At 43.6% G+C, this 16,477-nt stretch overlaps 1 protein-coding gene across 3 annotated transcripts in view; it reads left to right on the forward strand.

Moving 5' to 3' along the window:
• The window catches only part of NXPE3 (neurexophilin and PC-esterase domain family member 3), a 33,038-nt gene that overhangs the window by 12,903 nt on the left and 3,658 nt on the right, over positions 1–16,477 (forward strand). The window contains exons 4-7 of one of the 3 annotated variants that reach the window (XM_054801657.1): positions 87–167; positions 2,963–3,723; positions 6,029–6,102; positions 15,499–15,705. In XM_054801657.1, the coding sequence (XP_054657632.1) occupies positions 87–167; positions 2,963–3,723; positions 6,029–6,102; positions 15,499–15,705 (1,123 nt within the window). The remainder of the gene's footprint in view (positions 1–86; positions 168–2,962; positions 3,724–6,028; positions 6,103–15,498; positions 15,706–16,477) is intronic. The other 2 variants (XM_054801676.1, XM_054801666.1) reach the window with 2 other exon arrangements.

Genomic DNA, 16,477 nt, shown 5'->3' on the forward strand with positions numbered 1-16,477 from the left:
GGTCTGTTTTTAAGTCCTTAGATAGCCATCTCTCTTCTTTATTTGAAAGAATTTTTTTTTTCCATGCACCCCTCCCCACCTTGAAGTACCAACCATTGAAGAACCAACTGAAATACAGAAACTTGATCTTGGGAGCTGACACTGAACACAAGAGTGTTCAAACACAGGTACTCTCCCTCTCCACCCCTCCTTAGGAAAATGCTTAAATATTTTTACTGACTGAGACGTAGTTACCAGCTTGTTGGATTCATCAAAATACATAGCTATCTTTTAAAAATGTTTCCATGCAGTATTTTCTGTGTTATATATATATATATATATATGCATGAGCAAGTGAAAGGAAGAAGTTGTGAAAGTATCCAAAAATAGAAACTTGGCTTAATTCCAGAATGCACGTAAGCAAGATTTAAACTAGAACTGTGCCTGAGATTCATTCTCAGCTTTGCCTGAAATTTATTGGATTAATAAAAGCAACATGCAGCGATGTTTGCATTTTTGCCTGCTGTGATGGGAAATAGAAATAATTACGAATTACCTCAGATGGCCTTCAGGGAAAATTTGTTAAATCCTGGGTGGAAATGTAAAAGAGAAGCAAAAACTTCTGTTGTGATAATAACATTTTCTGTATCTGTGGATACCTGTAATTTACATTTTATGGTTAAAATGTAACAATTTACAGTTTCAGATTTTATAGTTAACATGGATATCAAAGAGAAGATTCTGCGTATCCATCCTACATCCTAGTGTGCTCATTATCCTCTTACTCTTAAGCTGATCAAAACCAACTTCTTATGTAACAGCCTTCAAAAGCCTGTGTGTTTCAATTGCTTGTTAGCTTTACCTTTCTTCGAAAAAAACCTATACTGAATCTCTGTGTTGTTCAAATGACTGTAATATACTGGCAAATTAAAATAAAATGTAGCGGGGGCGGGGGGAACTACTTGGTATGTACATGTACTCTAGGTGATATTTCAATGAACTAAGAAAGGTTTATAACAATAAGTAAGGCTTTAATGTAAGTGCTGGGAATTTTAGTACATTACTGGGCAGTTAATTATGGAGGAAGTGAACAGAAAACACTAGGATATTGGTAAATACAATGATCTTTTAGCAAATGTCAAATAGCGTGACGCGCGGAAAACAGACTCCACAACCTGTGAAGTTGTAAAGTAGGTATGTTTATTCAGCGCTGGGCAGCACGGGGGGTCGTCCCACCAAAATCGTGCGCGCCTTGCAGCACTTCCCTTTGAATTTTATACGATAGAATGTTACATATTCAAAAAGCACCTATACATATTCATGATCTTTCCGCGGAAAGTTGGTCTTATTACAATGAGTTCATTTCCATTGTCTCCGCCTTTAACTCCTCTCAGCTGCACACGCGCACTGCCTCTTGGTGGTCGTGGGCCGGGGTCTCGGGGATGAAGGCCGTATGTCTTCCTCACTGTGCACTTTTCACCTTCACCACAAAACTTACTCAGACCGGTTCCTAATTAGCAGAGAATCCTCCGTGTTCATTCCCTTCTGATTTACTACCTCCTTATCTTGTGATTGGTTACAAAAATGCAAGCAGAGCGAAGGGTCATCTTGACCCTTCCTTACACTAGTTCTTGTTAAAACATCTTTTACGTAAGGGTTAAGATTACTAGATATGTGGCTTAAGCTAGTTAATGATCCTGCCATTTCCTTTAAGTGTTAGTTCTCTCTATCAAGCGTAGTTTTAATTTTTTAGCAATCTTTCAAATCTAAGCTAGCATATTCTCTGATGCCATGTGAATGGTACATTGTATAATTTTAATCTTTGCTTAAAAAATGATTTGACGTATTTTGCTTCTCTATGAAATACAAGTATGGATAAGTTCTACTATATACACCTGATAATTAAGTACTCATTAACTGCTTATTTTGTGCCTATTAGAGGTGTAAGTTTGGATTTGCTGATTAGGAATCTCACAGGTAGCTCTGGGGTCTTAGACTGTGCTATTTTTTAAATTTCCCTAATGCAATCCTGCAAAATTGTGCTATCTCATGAAGAAGATGGTATCTCTGTGGTCATTTGCATAAAAATACAGTGTTGGGCAGACTCAAATCACAACAGAAGCCCCCTCTCTAGCACTGTATTTAACTGTTTGAATTTTTAAACTCTTGTGTGGATTAGGGGATGCTTTGCTTGTGTTTCATTTGGCTCTAGAAGAAGCTGCATATAGATTTTAAAATCTTAAAAGTAAAGAGATTTTTTTTTTTGCCTGTTTAGTCTTAGCTTGTCCTAGACTATTTTACTTGCCCACCAGTTCATAAATTCATTGCCCTTCCAAAGCATTCAAATGCAAAGGAAACATTCCTTCCTTCTCCTCCATTTCTTTCATCTGTACATTACAGAGAAACCCACATTTCAGGTAATTAGATAAGAAGCAACGTGAGTGCGACCAGATACATGACTGCAGCTGCTACATGCAGCAGACTTCTCCAGAAAGCACATGCAGGTGGTACATCAGATCCATCTGCAGTGTAATGTCTCAAAGAAACCCATTTTTCTTGCATTATGTCGGACAGCTACTAGACTTGATTGTGCTCGAAGACTAAAATGTTCCTACAGTAAGAAAATTAATCAGGAGTTACAATTTACTGTGTAACCATACGACCTTTTGTAATTATTTTTTTTTCACATTGCTGATATTTGCAGAATAAACTGGTAGCCAGAATACTGCCATAGAAAATATTTGGCCTGCTTTATATAAAAGCTTTGCCAGAGCAGGGTAACCACAGGTTCCTTACGTGTCTCCTTAGGAAGTCCACAATCAAGGTAATAGACTTGTGTCTTCTGGTGAAGTTGCTTCATTTGGTCAGCTTCATAACTGTGTAAAGCAAAACCCAGTTCTTGGGATCATTTCCTGACAAAGCATCTGTTATTCATAGTGTGTCATTTAATAGCATGGTTTCAGGTAATCTTTTTCCTCCCCAGCACCTGGATGATGACACAATTTCGGGATCAAATTGGATAACAGAAAACAATGTCCAGCATTCTCTATCCCAGACAACCAAAACTACCAGGAAGCCTTACTGCAGTTACAAGCAGCAGACTTTGTCCAAAAGAGAACAAGCAGAACAGGAATCGTTGCTTGCTGCAATACTGTGGCCAAAACCCCCTGATGGCAAAATTGCCTTCGTAGAAAGCACTGATCCTGCACATAGTGACTTTGTGATTGTGAAACCCAGCAGGTTCTTCAAGGTGGGGGATGAGTTAGAGGTGCTTGTTCGCGTGAAGGATTTCCAAGGCAAACCCAAGCAGTATGGTGGAGACTATCTACAGGCACGAATTCACTCTCCTCTGCTGAAAGCTGGAGCAACAGGAAGGATTGTAGATTGCCGTAACGGCCTTTACAAAGTCTTCTTTACCTTGCTTTGGCCAGGAGAGGTCAAAGTTTCTGTGTCACTTGTCCATCCGAGTGAAGCAATCCAAGTCCTCCTGCGTTTACGAGAAGAAAAGCCGGACAGGGTCTATTTCAAAAGCTCGTTCAAGTCTGGGAGGTATTCGGAAACTACCGAGTGCAATGTTTGCTTGCCTGGAGATCTCCCGGTCTGTAACTTCACAGATCTTTACACGGGTGAGCCATGGTTTTGTTACAAGCCTCGAAAACTGTCCTGTGCCAGCCGAATCAGCCATGCCAAGGGTGGATATCAAAAAGGGCTTCTGACACAAGAGGAAAGCCTCTTTTTCCAAAGGTATGTATGTTGTTGAATTTATATCTACTCAGTTCAGGGTTGGGTTTTTTTTGTTTTTTTTTTGTTTTTTTTAAACCTCACAAGCTCTGGGTTATTGGTGAAATATGATAGATTGCCTTACCGAAGGTGTGTATCTGCAGGAGCAGGTGTTTGATGTGAGTTGTTGAATATTCTCTTCCCCTCCTTTCAGCCATGCAAGAACACAGTCATCTTAAACTAAAGAAACTTAGAGTGTAGTTCTCTGTGCTCTGAATTCAACCCTGGTACACCTGCTAAATTTCACAAGACCGTGCTGTCTAAATCTGGTGGCTTTTTATTGCTGAGCAGACGTGATATGGTATGGAATATCCCTGTGGTCAGCTGGGGTCAGCTGTCCCGGCTGTGTCCCCTCCCAAGACCTTGTCCACCCCCAGCCTGCTGGTGAGGGGGCTGTTGGAGAGACACAGCCGTGGTGCTGTGCCAGCGCTGCTCGGCAGCACCCAAAACACCGGTGTGTTACCACCACCTTGCTGGTGCCCGTACGCAGCACAGCACTGTGAGGAAAATTAACTCCACCTCAGCCAGACCCAATGCAGGTGTTAGTCTGGGGACTGTTTCCTTATTTTTTGTTTCCACACCTACGCTTGCAATACCAGTAACAATGCTTTGAGATGTAGTTTTGGCCAAGTCTGAACTACCTAAGAAAGGTCTAGGTTTTAGACTTATTTTTACGCAAAATACCAATTGCTTTTATCCTCAGCAAAAGTCATCTTACATGTAATGCAATGTGTTCCTTGTTGCTCAGTATGACTTTCAAATCTTAGGAATAATTTTAAGTCATTCATGAAGAAAACACCTGGTACAACAAACTGCTGAGCAATACCTGTGCAAGTGGAAATCATCTGTGCATGTTATATAAGTGTCAAGTTAAATTAGTTTCACAGTCATCTTTTTCTTCTGCATTCAGCATTTTAAAAAGATACATCTCTTAGTGGATGGCTAAATGTGACAGGACTGCTTCTGTGTGTGCCCTCAGCTGAAATTAGACAAAGTTAGCTACTGTGTAGTGTCAGAACTACAGTAGTTGTAGGCTACTGCCTTGCTCTCCAAAAAAGGTGCTGAAGGAAAGTGTTTTAGCAGTATGTCCACTTGAGGCTTAAATTGGGAAAGATTTTAGAGCAGCAGCTCCAGATATTTAATTAGGAAAGTATGTATGCATGTTTGTAAGTGAAGACCAGAAATCAAAATCAGCGGCGTTGTTTTTTTGCTATTCCTTATCAAGTTTGTAAGTAGGTCTTTTGACTTTCTGTGCCTCGGGCAGTTCATCTGTAAAATATGGCTGATACTGATTGATGATGTTTCCAAATGGGAGTGGGAATTTTTTTTCAGCTTGTTTTGTTTGTTTCGTTCAGCTCTGAGATTCTTGACTGAAATGGCTTATAGAAATTCCAAATAATTTATCTCTTAAATAGAGAAAAACATTAGAGAGGGATTCTCATTAAAACAGCAACAAAAGACAGAACAAGAACCTAGTATGAAATCTCCTCACCTGTCACAGCTGTACCACAGTGATGTGTCCAACACAACATGATCAGAATTCATTGCGGTCCACAAACGCATGCTTCTGAAGTTTGTTGGTGTTTAGGGGGACGAGCTTTGTTTCCGTATTCAGCAAATCGCTGCCCTACTGGCAGACTTTATTCCTAGGGATCTCTGAAGTTGGTTGGACGTTGGCTGGTGCTACCGTCTGCCCCAGAGGCAGGACAGACCTCTGCTCTAGTCTAGAGCTGGAACTGCAGGCGGTGGTGATGCTGGACCGCCACAAGCTCCGCGGTCTGCTGGGGACCAGGCTGTGGGATTACGGGGGCTGAAAGCGTTAATTACCTCGACAGAGGGATTCACTGCGGGAAGCGCCTATGGAAGAGACCTGGGAGCTGCTGCTGCTGCAGCACGCCCCTTCGGTGGCTTGTCTCCTGGCAGTGGTATACGTACCGCGAGCTGGGAACTTCCCATCCTTGTAGTAAATCCCCCAAACTTTCTTGCAGACCTCTGATAGCTTGATCTAGGTTTGTGCTAGTGAAAACGTGCACGAGATTTGTGTCCTAGTGCTATGAAATTTTGAATTCTGATTCAGAATAGTGATAGCGGTCTCGAGGAAATGAATACAGAATGAATTCAGCTATCGGAAGCAGACTAAACTTAAAGTAAAAAATTCTTAGTGTGAGTCCTATGTGCTTATTTGAAGTGGATTAAGAAAAAATGAGATTAATACTACCTTCAAATTTTATGGTAAATTTTACAACTATTATTATTGTTTTTGTTCAAGTGATGTGAATATCAAAAGGCCAATACTCTCCAGTGGACCCGATTCAGTGATTGTAAAGCCCAAGGCATTTACAGGTAAAGTGAACTTTAAAAGATTCTTGTTTGTAATTCATAATTAAATTTATAAAAAGAACACCAGGCATGAGACAGTAACTGATTTGTTTTCATAGCATGCAATAGAAATTAACTTTTAAATTCATATTGAGAACATGAAGGCTTTTAGGTATCACTGTAATATGTTCAGTGCAAATAACAAAATTTTCTAAAATTATATACATAAATGGGATTTTTAGCAAAAAGAATTTAAAAAAAAAAGTTTGTTCGCTTGCCAGAAGTATCTTTTTTCTAGCATTTACTCAGAGATATAAAATGTCTTACAGTAACTGCTCACCAAACTCTCAAGTTGATCTAGCAAAAGCAGCTGTGTGGTGTTTCTTAATTCCTGGCTTTGTTAAGAATTTTATCTAACAGATTTTGACAATTTGCATTTAAGTATTACTACCGTTTGTGTTACCACAGGATGTCAGAACCTACAGTTGTGGACCAGAACGTAATTGTTCTGTACCTTGTCTAAAAACAGAACAAAGGGACTGTCCGTACTAAGTTGAACTTAGAGGTTTTATCTCACTCATATCCATGTGCATGCTTTTTATGCCTCTAAAAAGCCTGCATAAAATGTGATACACAGTGAATTACTTCTTAATTCAAAGCTGACGTGGTTTAGCCCCAGCCGGCAGCTGAGCACCACGCAGCTGCTCGCTCACTCCTCGCCCCCAGCGGGATGGGGAGGAGAATGGGAAGGAAAAGGTAAAACCCATGGTTTGGGATAAGGACAGTTTACTAGGACAGCAAAGGGAGAGGGAAATAACAACAACAATACTTAAAATATATAATGTGGGTGATACACAATGCAATTTGCTCACTGCCTGGAACCCAATGCCCAGCCTGTCCCCAACTCCTCCCTGGCCAGCTCCCCACTTTATATGCTGAGCATGACATCACATGGTATGGAATATCCCTTTGGCCAGTTTGGGTCAGCTGTCCTGGCTGTGTCCCCTCACAGCTTCTGGTGAAAATTAACTCTATCCCAGATGAAAAGCAGGACAAAAGCTTTTCAGATTATTTTTTTTTTTTAATAAGGTTGTAGGAGACAATAAGGGTAGAGTTCCTTACCTGAGCGTTAAAGTCTTAACAGAAAACAGCCTACTGCATTTTTTGCTTTTAGTTTTGCTGTTCACTAAAAGAACCAGAGTGCTGCTATTAGGCCAGCAGCACTTTCTCCCCTTCCTTTCCTTCCTTTCCTTCCTTTCCTTCCTTTCCTTCCTTTCCTTCCTTTCCTTCCTTTCCTTCCTTTCCTTCCTTTCCTTCCTTTCCTTCCTTTCCTTCCTTTCCTTCCTTTCCTTCCTTTCCTTCCTTTCCTTCCTTTCCTTCCTTTCCTTCCTTTCCTTCCTTTCCTTCCTTTCCTTCCTTTCCTTCTTTCTTTAGATCCTTTAGATGACATGTTTTTGGTTGCTTTTTTAATCTTATATATTTCCTCACAGAAACTGCTGGAAATCTGATTATATTGCCCATCTTTCAGGAGTTACAGATGATCAAAGCTTGTCTACATGTCCTGACGATTAATGCTGGGTTAGAAAGGGTCGATAGGAGTAGCAAGGTATTCCTCAGGGAAATTCCTTCTAATAAGAATAGTCTCTGAATAAACAAACTTAATACATTGGTATAATGATCATGGATGTTTAGATTTGTTAGGATTGACAGCACACTTAAATTACTGTTCTGCTGTTGTTGTTTTTGCACATACCTTTCTGTTTGGGGCTAAATGTAGATCAAGTTGGTTTAAAAAACTTTACTTTTCTGAAATACAAGCTTTTATTTCTATTGGTTTGTAACTATTCAGATTGGAGCTTTTACTCTCTTCTATAAAATCCAAGAGTAATAGTTTTCAGAATTCAGGAGCAAAAACTGGTATGATACTATACACAGATTTGAAATGCTGGTGTTGTAGTGTGAGGTACCAAAAAGTTGTTCTAGTACCATTTTTTAATATATATATATATATATATAAATGTGTAGTGTAAGAATCAATTCTAAAGGTAAAAAATGGAAATGTTTTTACATCAAAACTTAAGAAAAATGATCTGAAGTTATGAATTCATATTATGAATTAGTCTTTAATTATACGAGCATATGAAGAGGGTTTTTTTCCTTTTCTTTTAGGATTCCTGTTTCATATGTATTAGATGAGTCAACATTACTAGTTGGGTTTTTATTCTCTTCCTTCATTGTCCCTGTTGTCTGATTTAAAGAATCATCCAAAGATAAAATTTTTTAATGGCTTTTCTTCTGTGGTACTCATGATTATAGTTTTTGTATTATTGTCGTGGTTTAACCTGGCAGGTAGCTAAAACAACCACACATCTGTTTGCTCGCTCCCCTCCCTCCCCAGTGGGAGGGGGGAGAGAATTGAAAAGGGAAAAAAAAAAGATAAAACTCGTGGGCTGAGATAAAGACAGCTTAATAGGACAGAAAAGGAAGTTAATAATAACGATAAAAGAATATACAAAACAAGTGATGCGCAGCACAATTGCTCACCACCCAAAGCCGATTGCTCAGCTAGTTCCTGAGCTGCGCCGCCTCCTGGCCCACCCCCCTCCCCCCAGTTATATACGGAGCATGACATCGTATGGTATGGAATATCCCTTTGGCCAGTTTGGGTCAGCTGTCCTGGCTGTGTCCCCTCTGAGCTTCTTGGGCACCCCCAGCCTTCTTGTTGGCAGGCAGTATGAGAAGCTGAAAAGTCCTTGACTGCTTGGCAACAACTACAGTATCAGTGTGTTATCAACATTATTCTCACCCTAAATCCAAAACACAGCACTACACCAGCTGCTAGGAAGAAAATTAACTCGATCTCAGCAGAAACCAGGACAGTATCCACCTCTTATTCTATACCATCTACGTCATGCCCGGGTCCCACACCTTGCAATACATTGCAATTAATCACCACCACTTTTCCTGTCTTTTGTTATATACACACAGAATGTCATTCCCTTAGTCAATGGACCACTGCTTTGAAATGTCTGTAAAATGGTCATAAATGTCCACGAAACATCCATTGGGTTCCTTTAGTCCATGACTTTGGCCTCCATCTGTTGTAACAGTCTCTCAGGGTGGGGGAGATGCTATGTGGTGTATTGTTGCACGCTGCATCTGGAGCTTGTAGCTGATGTATCTGACGTGGCCCATGCTCACAGTCTATGGGTCGAAGATGTCAATTTTGAGGAAGTTGCTGGGCACCAGTTGCTGAAGCCAGTTTTGGTTTCATCATTGCTGCACTTTGCTCGGTTTCATCAAAGTTCATTCTTCATTAATATGGGTGATTCTTACTGTAATACTGTTGTTATGGCATATAGCAATCAAAGTAGTGATGACATGCATTATTATGTAGCAATTAACGTCATACAATTTAAATCATTGACTATTCTCACTCAAAATCAAATCCCCTTGAGGTATATATTGGACTGCCTCATCCTTTCGCATCACCCACCAAATGCATCCAGGCCCTTGAGCAAAAGCAATCCTGCAGATGGGTTTACTTTTGCATGAAGCATGAGTAACCTAGACTGGCTTCATGTGCACTGCAGGGACATTATCCGTTCCTACAGTATGTAAAAGTCGTGATTGGGTAGGGCCAGCTCAATTGGCATACCCCCTGGTGTTAACTAGCCAGGTGGCCTTTGCTAAATGTGTATCCCAATGCTTGAGGGTCCCACCACCCACTGCTCTCAGTGTAGTCTTTAGCAGTCCATTGTATTGTTCGATTTTTCTGGAGGCTGGTGCGTGACAGGGGATGTGATACACCACTCCATGCCATGCTCTTTGGCCCAGGTGTCTATGAGGTCCTCCACATCACAGAGGCTTTAACCACTTGGCTTGCTTGACTTCAGCGCATCTTTCACATTCATGGATAACCTGTGCAATAGTGTCCATGGTGAGGTCCACCCGTCCATCACGAGTCCATTTGCATGTTTCATCCCTTCCTTGATGGCCTTATGTGTCCTGGGCCCAGCGAGCTATAAATAAATCACCCTTATGTTGCCAGTCCAGATCAACTCAAGCCACTTCAGTTCTAGAAGCCTGGTCCACCTGCTGGTTGTTTTGATGTAGCCGACTCTTGGGTACGTGGGCACCTACGTGACGTCCTTTTACAACCAGCTTCTCTAGCCGGGCAGCAGTATCTTGCCACACTGGGGCAGCCCAGATGGGTTTGCCTCTGCGCTGCCAGTTGCTCTGCTGCCATTGCTGTAACCACCCCACAGGACATTGGCCACCGTCCATCTCTGTCAGTCCAGAGACAGAGCATCGGCCGCTTTTCTCCTTCAGCAATGTCTAAAGCTGGATGGCTTTCACCTCTGCAGACTGGCTCGATTCACCTTCTCCTTCAGCAGCTTCTGCGACTTGTCATGCAGGACTCCATAGGGCAGCCTTCCACCTCTGATGCTTTCCCACGATGCGACAGGACCCGTCAGTGAACGGGGCATATGGCTTCTCATTGTCTGGCAGTTTCTTACATGGTGGGGCCTCTTCAGCAGGTGTCACCTCCTCCTCTGGCATCATTCCGAAATCTTTGCCTTCTGGCCAGTCCGTGATCACTTCCAAGATTCCCGGGTGAACGGGGTTTCCTACTGGAGCCCGCTGCGTGATCAGCGCGACACGCTTACTCCACGTAGCATCCATTGTGTGGTGTGTAGAGGGGACCCTCCCTTTGAACCTCCAGGCCAGCACCGGCAGTTGGGGTGCCAGGAGGAGCTGTGCTTCAGCACCAATCACTTCCAAAGCAGCTCGAACCCCTTCACGTGCTGCCAATATCTCTTTTTCAGTTGGAGCGTAGCGGCCTTGGATCCTCAGTATTCTCGACCTCAAGTCTTCCCTGGTACTTTCTACCAGGGACTCCAGCTAGGGCCATTCTCCCTGGCTACAGTGTAGAGCACGTTCTTTACATCTGCTCCTGCCTGGACTGGCCCAAGGGCCACTGCATGGACTATTTCCTGTTTAATTTGTTCAAAGGCTTGTCGTTGCTCAGGGCCCTGTTTGAAATCGTTCTGCTTCCAGGTCACCTGATAGAGAGGGCTTACAATCAGACTGTAATTGGAGACACGCATCCTCCAGAATCCAACAACACCCAAGAAAGCTTGTGTTTCCTTTTTGCGAGTCGGCGGAGACATGGCTGCTATTTTATTGATCACATCCACTGGGATCTGTCGACACCAATCTTGCCATTTTTTTTCCTAAAAACTGAATCTCCTGTGCAGGTCCCTTGACCTTACTTAGATTTATGGCAAAACCTGCTTTCAGAAGGATTTGGACTATTGTCTTCCCTTTCTCAGAAACAACTTCTGCTGTGTTGCCCCATATAATGGTGTCATCGATGTATCACAGGTGCTCTGAGCTTCACCCTGTTCCAGCGCAGTCTGGATCAGTCCATGGCAAATGGTGGGGCTGTTTCTGCCCCTGGGGCAGTCGATTCCAGGTGTACTGGGTGCCCCTCCAAGTGAAAGCAAACTGTGGCCTGTGCTCTGCCACCAAAGGGATTGAGAAAAAACGCATTCCTGATATCAGTTGTGGCGTAGCGCTTGGCTGCCTTTGGCTCCAGTTCGTATTGAAGTTCTAGCATGTCCGGCACGGCAGCGCTCAGCGGTGGCATGACTTCATTCAGGCCACGATAGTCTACCGTCAGTCTCCACTCCCCATTCTGCACTGGCCACAGGGGAGCGTTAAAGGGTGAGCGGGTTCTGCTCATCACTCCCTGGCTCTCCAGCTGACGAACCAGCTTATGGATGGGAATCGGGGAGTCTTGGTTGGTGTGATAGTGCCACTGGTGCACCATCGTGGTAGCGATTGGCACCTGTTGGTCTTGGACCCTCAGTAACCCCACACCAGAAGGGTCCTCTGAGAGACTGGGCAAGGTAGACAGCTGTTCAGTTTCCTCTGTCTCCAAGGCAGCTATGCCAAGAGCCCACCGGTACCCTTTTGGGTCCCTGAAATACCCTCTCTGGAGGCAGTCTGTGCCCGGGATGCGTGGAGCCTCTGGGCCAGTCACAATGCGGGGCTTTTGCCACTCATTCCCGGTTAGACTCACTTTGGCCTCCAGCAGTACAGTCAGCTGTTGGGATCCCCCTGTCGCTCCAGAAATACAGGTGGGTTCTGCCCCTTCATGGCTGGATGGCGTTAGGGTACACTGTGCAGCGGTGCCCACTAGAGCCTTATACTCCTGTGGATCTGACGTGCCAGGCCATCGAATCCACACAGTCCTGGTTGTCCTTTTCCTCTGCCTGACAAGAGTTGCCTCCAGAGGCTGAGGGCTTGTGTCTTTTTTCTGAATCGCCCTTGTCAACGCCCCCTTCCCTGGACAGGGATCCCAGCTGCTTGGCTTCCCTGCCCTCTAATTCCAGGCTACTGGCCCCGTTATCCCAGCATCGGAGCAGCCAGATGACAATGTGCTCGCCTGGAGGGCAGCTGAAATCGTTTCTCATGTCTCGCAGCTCACTCAGGGAGAGGGATCGGGTGATTACCTCTGGCTCTGCCTCCTCCTCCTGTTCTTGTGATGGTCCTGGTTCATCGTCATCCCCTACTAAGGGAACTGATTTTTTTGTGTATTTCTTCTTGTGTATAGGGTGACTGATAGTGGCATGGGTGGGTTCTCTGGTTCAGCTGCAGTGGTTGTTGCTGGGGTTGGAATGTCTGCAGTGCCTGTCATTTTGTCCTCAGATCCAGAGACCTTCTCTTCCCTCTGAGGGTACTGGATAGTGTTGAACAGAGCTCGGTAGGCATGGGCCAGGCCCCAGCACATTGCAGTGATTTGTGTCTCTCTAGAATTGCCAGGGTGACAGTATACTTCTTCCAAATATTCTATTAGCTTTTCAGGATTCTGCACTTGCTCAGGGGTGAAGTTCCAAAGCAGTGGAGGTGCCTACTGTCCTAGGCATTTGCCCATGCTATCCCACATACCCTGCCACTCAGAACTATCCAGCCTCGGGGCAGATCTCTGGGCAATACTTTTAAATAGTTGTTGAACCCTAAAGAAGACTTGAAACACATTCAGGAGACATAGCAATAGCAGCGTGCTGGTCTGAACATCCTAAGGATATTCAACATTCTCAAGAGCTGTTGTAACCACCCTGAAGGAAAAAGGGGAGGTGAAGCTGAAAGTATTTCCACGGTCTCCCCCGTAGATTGGTTCTCTGGGGAAATAAAGGTAGAGAGTGTGATTATTAATAATTCCCAGGAGATGGCGCCCGAGGTACGGAAATGACAGCAATGCTGTCTACACAGACCAAATCATTCTCATGGTCAATAACATTATCATAAGCGAGTAGCACACAGTGCAGCAAAAGGAAAGTTCTCATCCAGCTCCCAGAGGTGATAAGCAGCACCATAGGGAATACATAACGCAAGTAAGGAATTACTTTACACAACCATATAAACAAATAATACAACATTGTGACCAGTGACTATTAAACTAATGTAACGAATGCTTATAAGGAATTTGTTTTAACACGCTCTGGTCAGATCTGTCATTATCTCAACCCTTTGTGCCCCATCTTGGGTGCCAAAAGATCTGTCGGGGTTTAACCGAGCTGGCAGCTAAGCCAACCACACAGCCATTCGCTCACTCCCCCTCACCCCACTGGGATGGGGGAAGAGAATTGAAAAGAAAAAAAAGGTAGAACCTGTGGGCTGAGATAAAGACAGTTTAATAGGACAGAAAAGGAAGTTAATAATGACGATAAAAGAATATACAAAACAAGTGATGCACAGCACAATTGCTCACCACCCAAAGCCGATTGCTCAGCTAGTTCCTGAGCTGCGCCGCCTCCTGGCCCACCCCCCTCCCCCCAGTTATATACGGAGCATGACATCGTATGGTATGGAATATCCCTTTGGCCAGTTTGGGTCAGCTGTCCTGGCTGTGTCCCCTCTGAGCTTCTTGGGCACCCCCAGCCTTCTTGTTGGCAGGCAGTATGAGAAGCTGAAAAGTCCTTGACTGCTTGGCAACAACTACAGTATCAGTGTGTTATCAACATTATTCTCATCCTAAATCCAAACCACAGCACTACACCAGCTGCTAGGAAGAAAATTAACTTGATCTCAGTTGAAACCAGGACAGTTATACAAACATAATAGTAGTTTGCTTTTTACAGTGTCTCTGTGAGGTCTAGGGAGGTTAACATCTACTAATGCAAGACACAGAGAATATTGTATAGAAACAGAGAGACCAAAAATGCCTGTTAGGAATGGGTGTTTGTAGATGCTTATAGTCTGATTTTTTTGAGTGTTTAGAGTTTGGCTATACCTGTGTTATAATGAAGCATCTACCAGAGGATGCTTCTGGGCCTTGGAATTCCACTGCCTGTACTTTTACATAGTTAGAATGGTCCCTGACATGATTTTGGCCATGGCAATGTGTGCTTTCGCAAACAGCTGCAAGTTAGGACAGGGCAGGGGCTGTTCTTAACAGGTAGTCTCCACGCCAAGGTCGGTAAAAGTGTTTAAACAGCTGGATGTGTCTGCGCCACGCAGCTGGTGTTTGTGCCAGGGAGCAGCTCCATGCTTGTTTAGTTTAGGTATTTGAATATGCATGTGGTAAAGGAGGAACCTGTAATGACCTCATGGAAGTTCAATGTACTAGTATCACACTGGATACTAAGAGAAATATGGCAACATTTGACTGATGTAACCATGAGATGGCAGCTTCTCTTCCTGTAATCGCTGGCCCTTGCTTGCAAGGTGTCATCCAACTTCTGCAAGTGAAATGGGCATCCTACTGGACAAAGCTCTCCTGGTGTAGTCCAGTTACTCCTCAGGAGGCCACCTGTCCCAGGCAGTAAAAGGGGAAAGGGGCTAGATGGCAGAGAGAAAGAATGAAATCCGTGGAATTAGAGTCTCATAATTCATACGTGCAAAGGGCACAGGCAAGACTCTTGGTCACTAGAGGGGAGCAGTGCGCTTTGGCACAGGGGCTGCAGGTGTCCCCAGCCAAGGGACAGTGGGACTGGGCGTTCTGGCACCTGGCCCAGGCTGGGAGAAGAAGGTGTTCTGCTGATCTTTCTGCCTGTGCTCTTCTGTACCCTTTGCAAGCATCCACGATTGAGCACTTCGGTCTAAGTGTGAAAGATGTCAGACACTTACTATTTTTGACTTATCATCAGAGATACCATTTAATTTAAACCAAGTTAAACTGTAATTGTTCAACCAACTCTGTCAGTAATTGCAGGTTTTGCTGCAGAAATAGGGGGTGAAATACTTGCGCTTACAGAAGTGTGATGCATCGAGCTTTTTAATCTACACAGTACATCATACTATTTGGCTTTAAACTAGGGAAGATGTTCATCCATCACTGGCTATATGTCCACAAAGGCTATGGTGGCTAGTTTTGTTGTATGTTAATTTCGAAGATTTTTTCTCTTCCAGATGCCAGCAGTATGGACAAAGCTGAAGATCCCACAGTTTCTCCTTCTGGGTTTTATTATGAAGACCAGTGGAGGTCCAGAACACACTGGATCCATCATTTTAACAAGTCAGATGATATAACCAAGTGCTTACAAGGAAAAGTAATCCACTTGTTTGGCGACTCTACAATAAGGCAGTGGTTTGAATATCTGACAGCATTTGTTCCAGGTTATTTTTTTTTAATTTAGTTTTGTCCTTAAAGACCTCTGCAAAGCCTTATTTCTTGCATCTCAGATACAGAGTCAATCTTACTGAATGACAATGACAAAACAAAGGAAAGAGGAAAGTCAAAACATCATCACAAGTTCTGGCAGAAAGGCAGTTAGTCAAATGCTTGGGCAGACACAGGAAATATGCAGGCCTTGGAAATGGGGCCACAAGGTGTCTGCAAAATTGCCCTTGTAAAACATTTCACCAATGAGGACTGATGCTGTGGCTGTGAGTTAAGGTGGCCACCCGGGGGGCATGGCAGAAGTCACTTAGGGCACCTGCGTAAGGCCTTGCAGCATCCCAGTCGCACCAGTGACTTTGGAATGAAGTAGCCAATTACTTCCATTACTGTAGATTGGGTTTGGGCCCTTTCTTGTATTTCCCTTATTTTAACTTAAATAACAGAATTTCAGTAGCCAATTAGATATTCCTCCCTCACCCCTTACCCTCAAAGCAGCTAAGTTGTGTTGGAGCACAGACTTTGAGGCTCCTTAATGCCTACAAGTTGAAGTCATCTTTAAATTTAATGGAGTCCTAAAGTTGCCAGAAGGGTTCCCATGAGCACTGGATTCATAGGGCAACAATGACTGAAGGAGTCTATTTGGAAAATGTCCTTTATGAGAGAGAGAAGAAAATAGTTTGGGAAACTTGGAAAAGGCATTGACAGCCTTGGAAGTTGAAATGTGCTGTCCTGCAAATTTCAACACCCAGAAACTCCACTCTGAAATAT

The sequence above is a fragment of the Grus americana genome, chromosome 1 (assembly GCF_028858705.1).
Source record: "Grus americana isolate bGruAme1 chromosome 1, bGruAme1.mat, whole genome shotgun sequence".
NCBI classification, from domain to species: Eukaryota; Metazoa; Chordata; class Aves; order Gruiformes; family Gruidae; genus Grus; species Grus americana.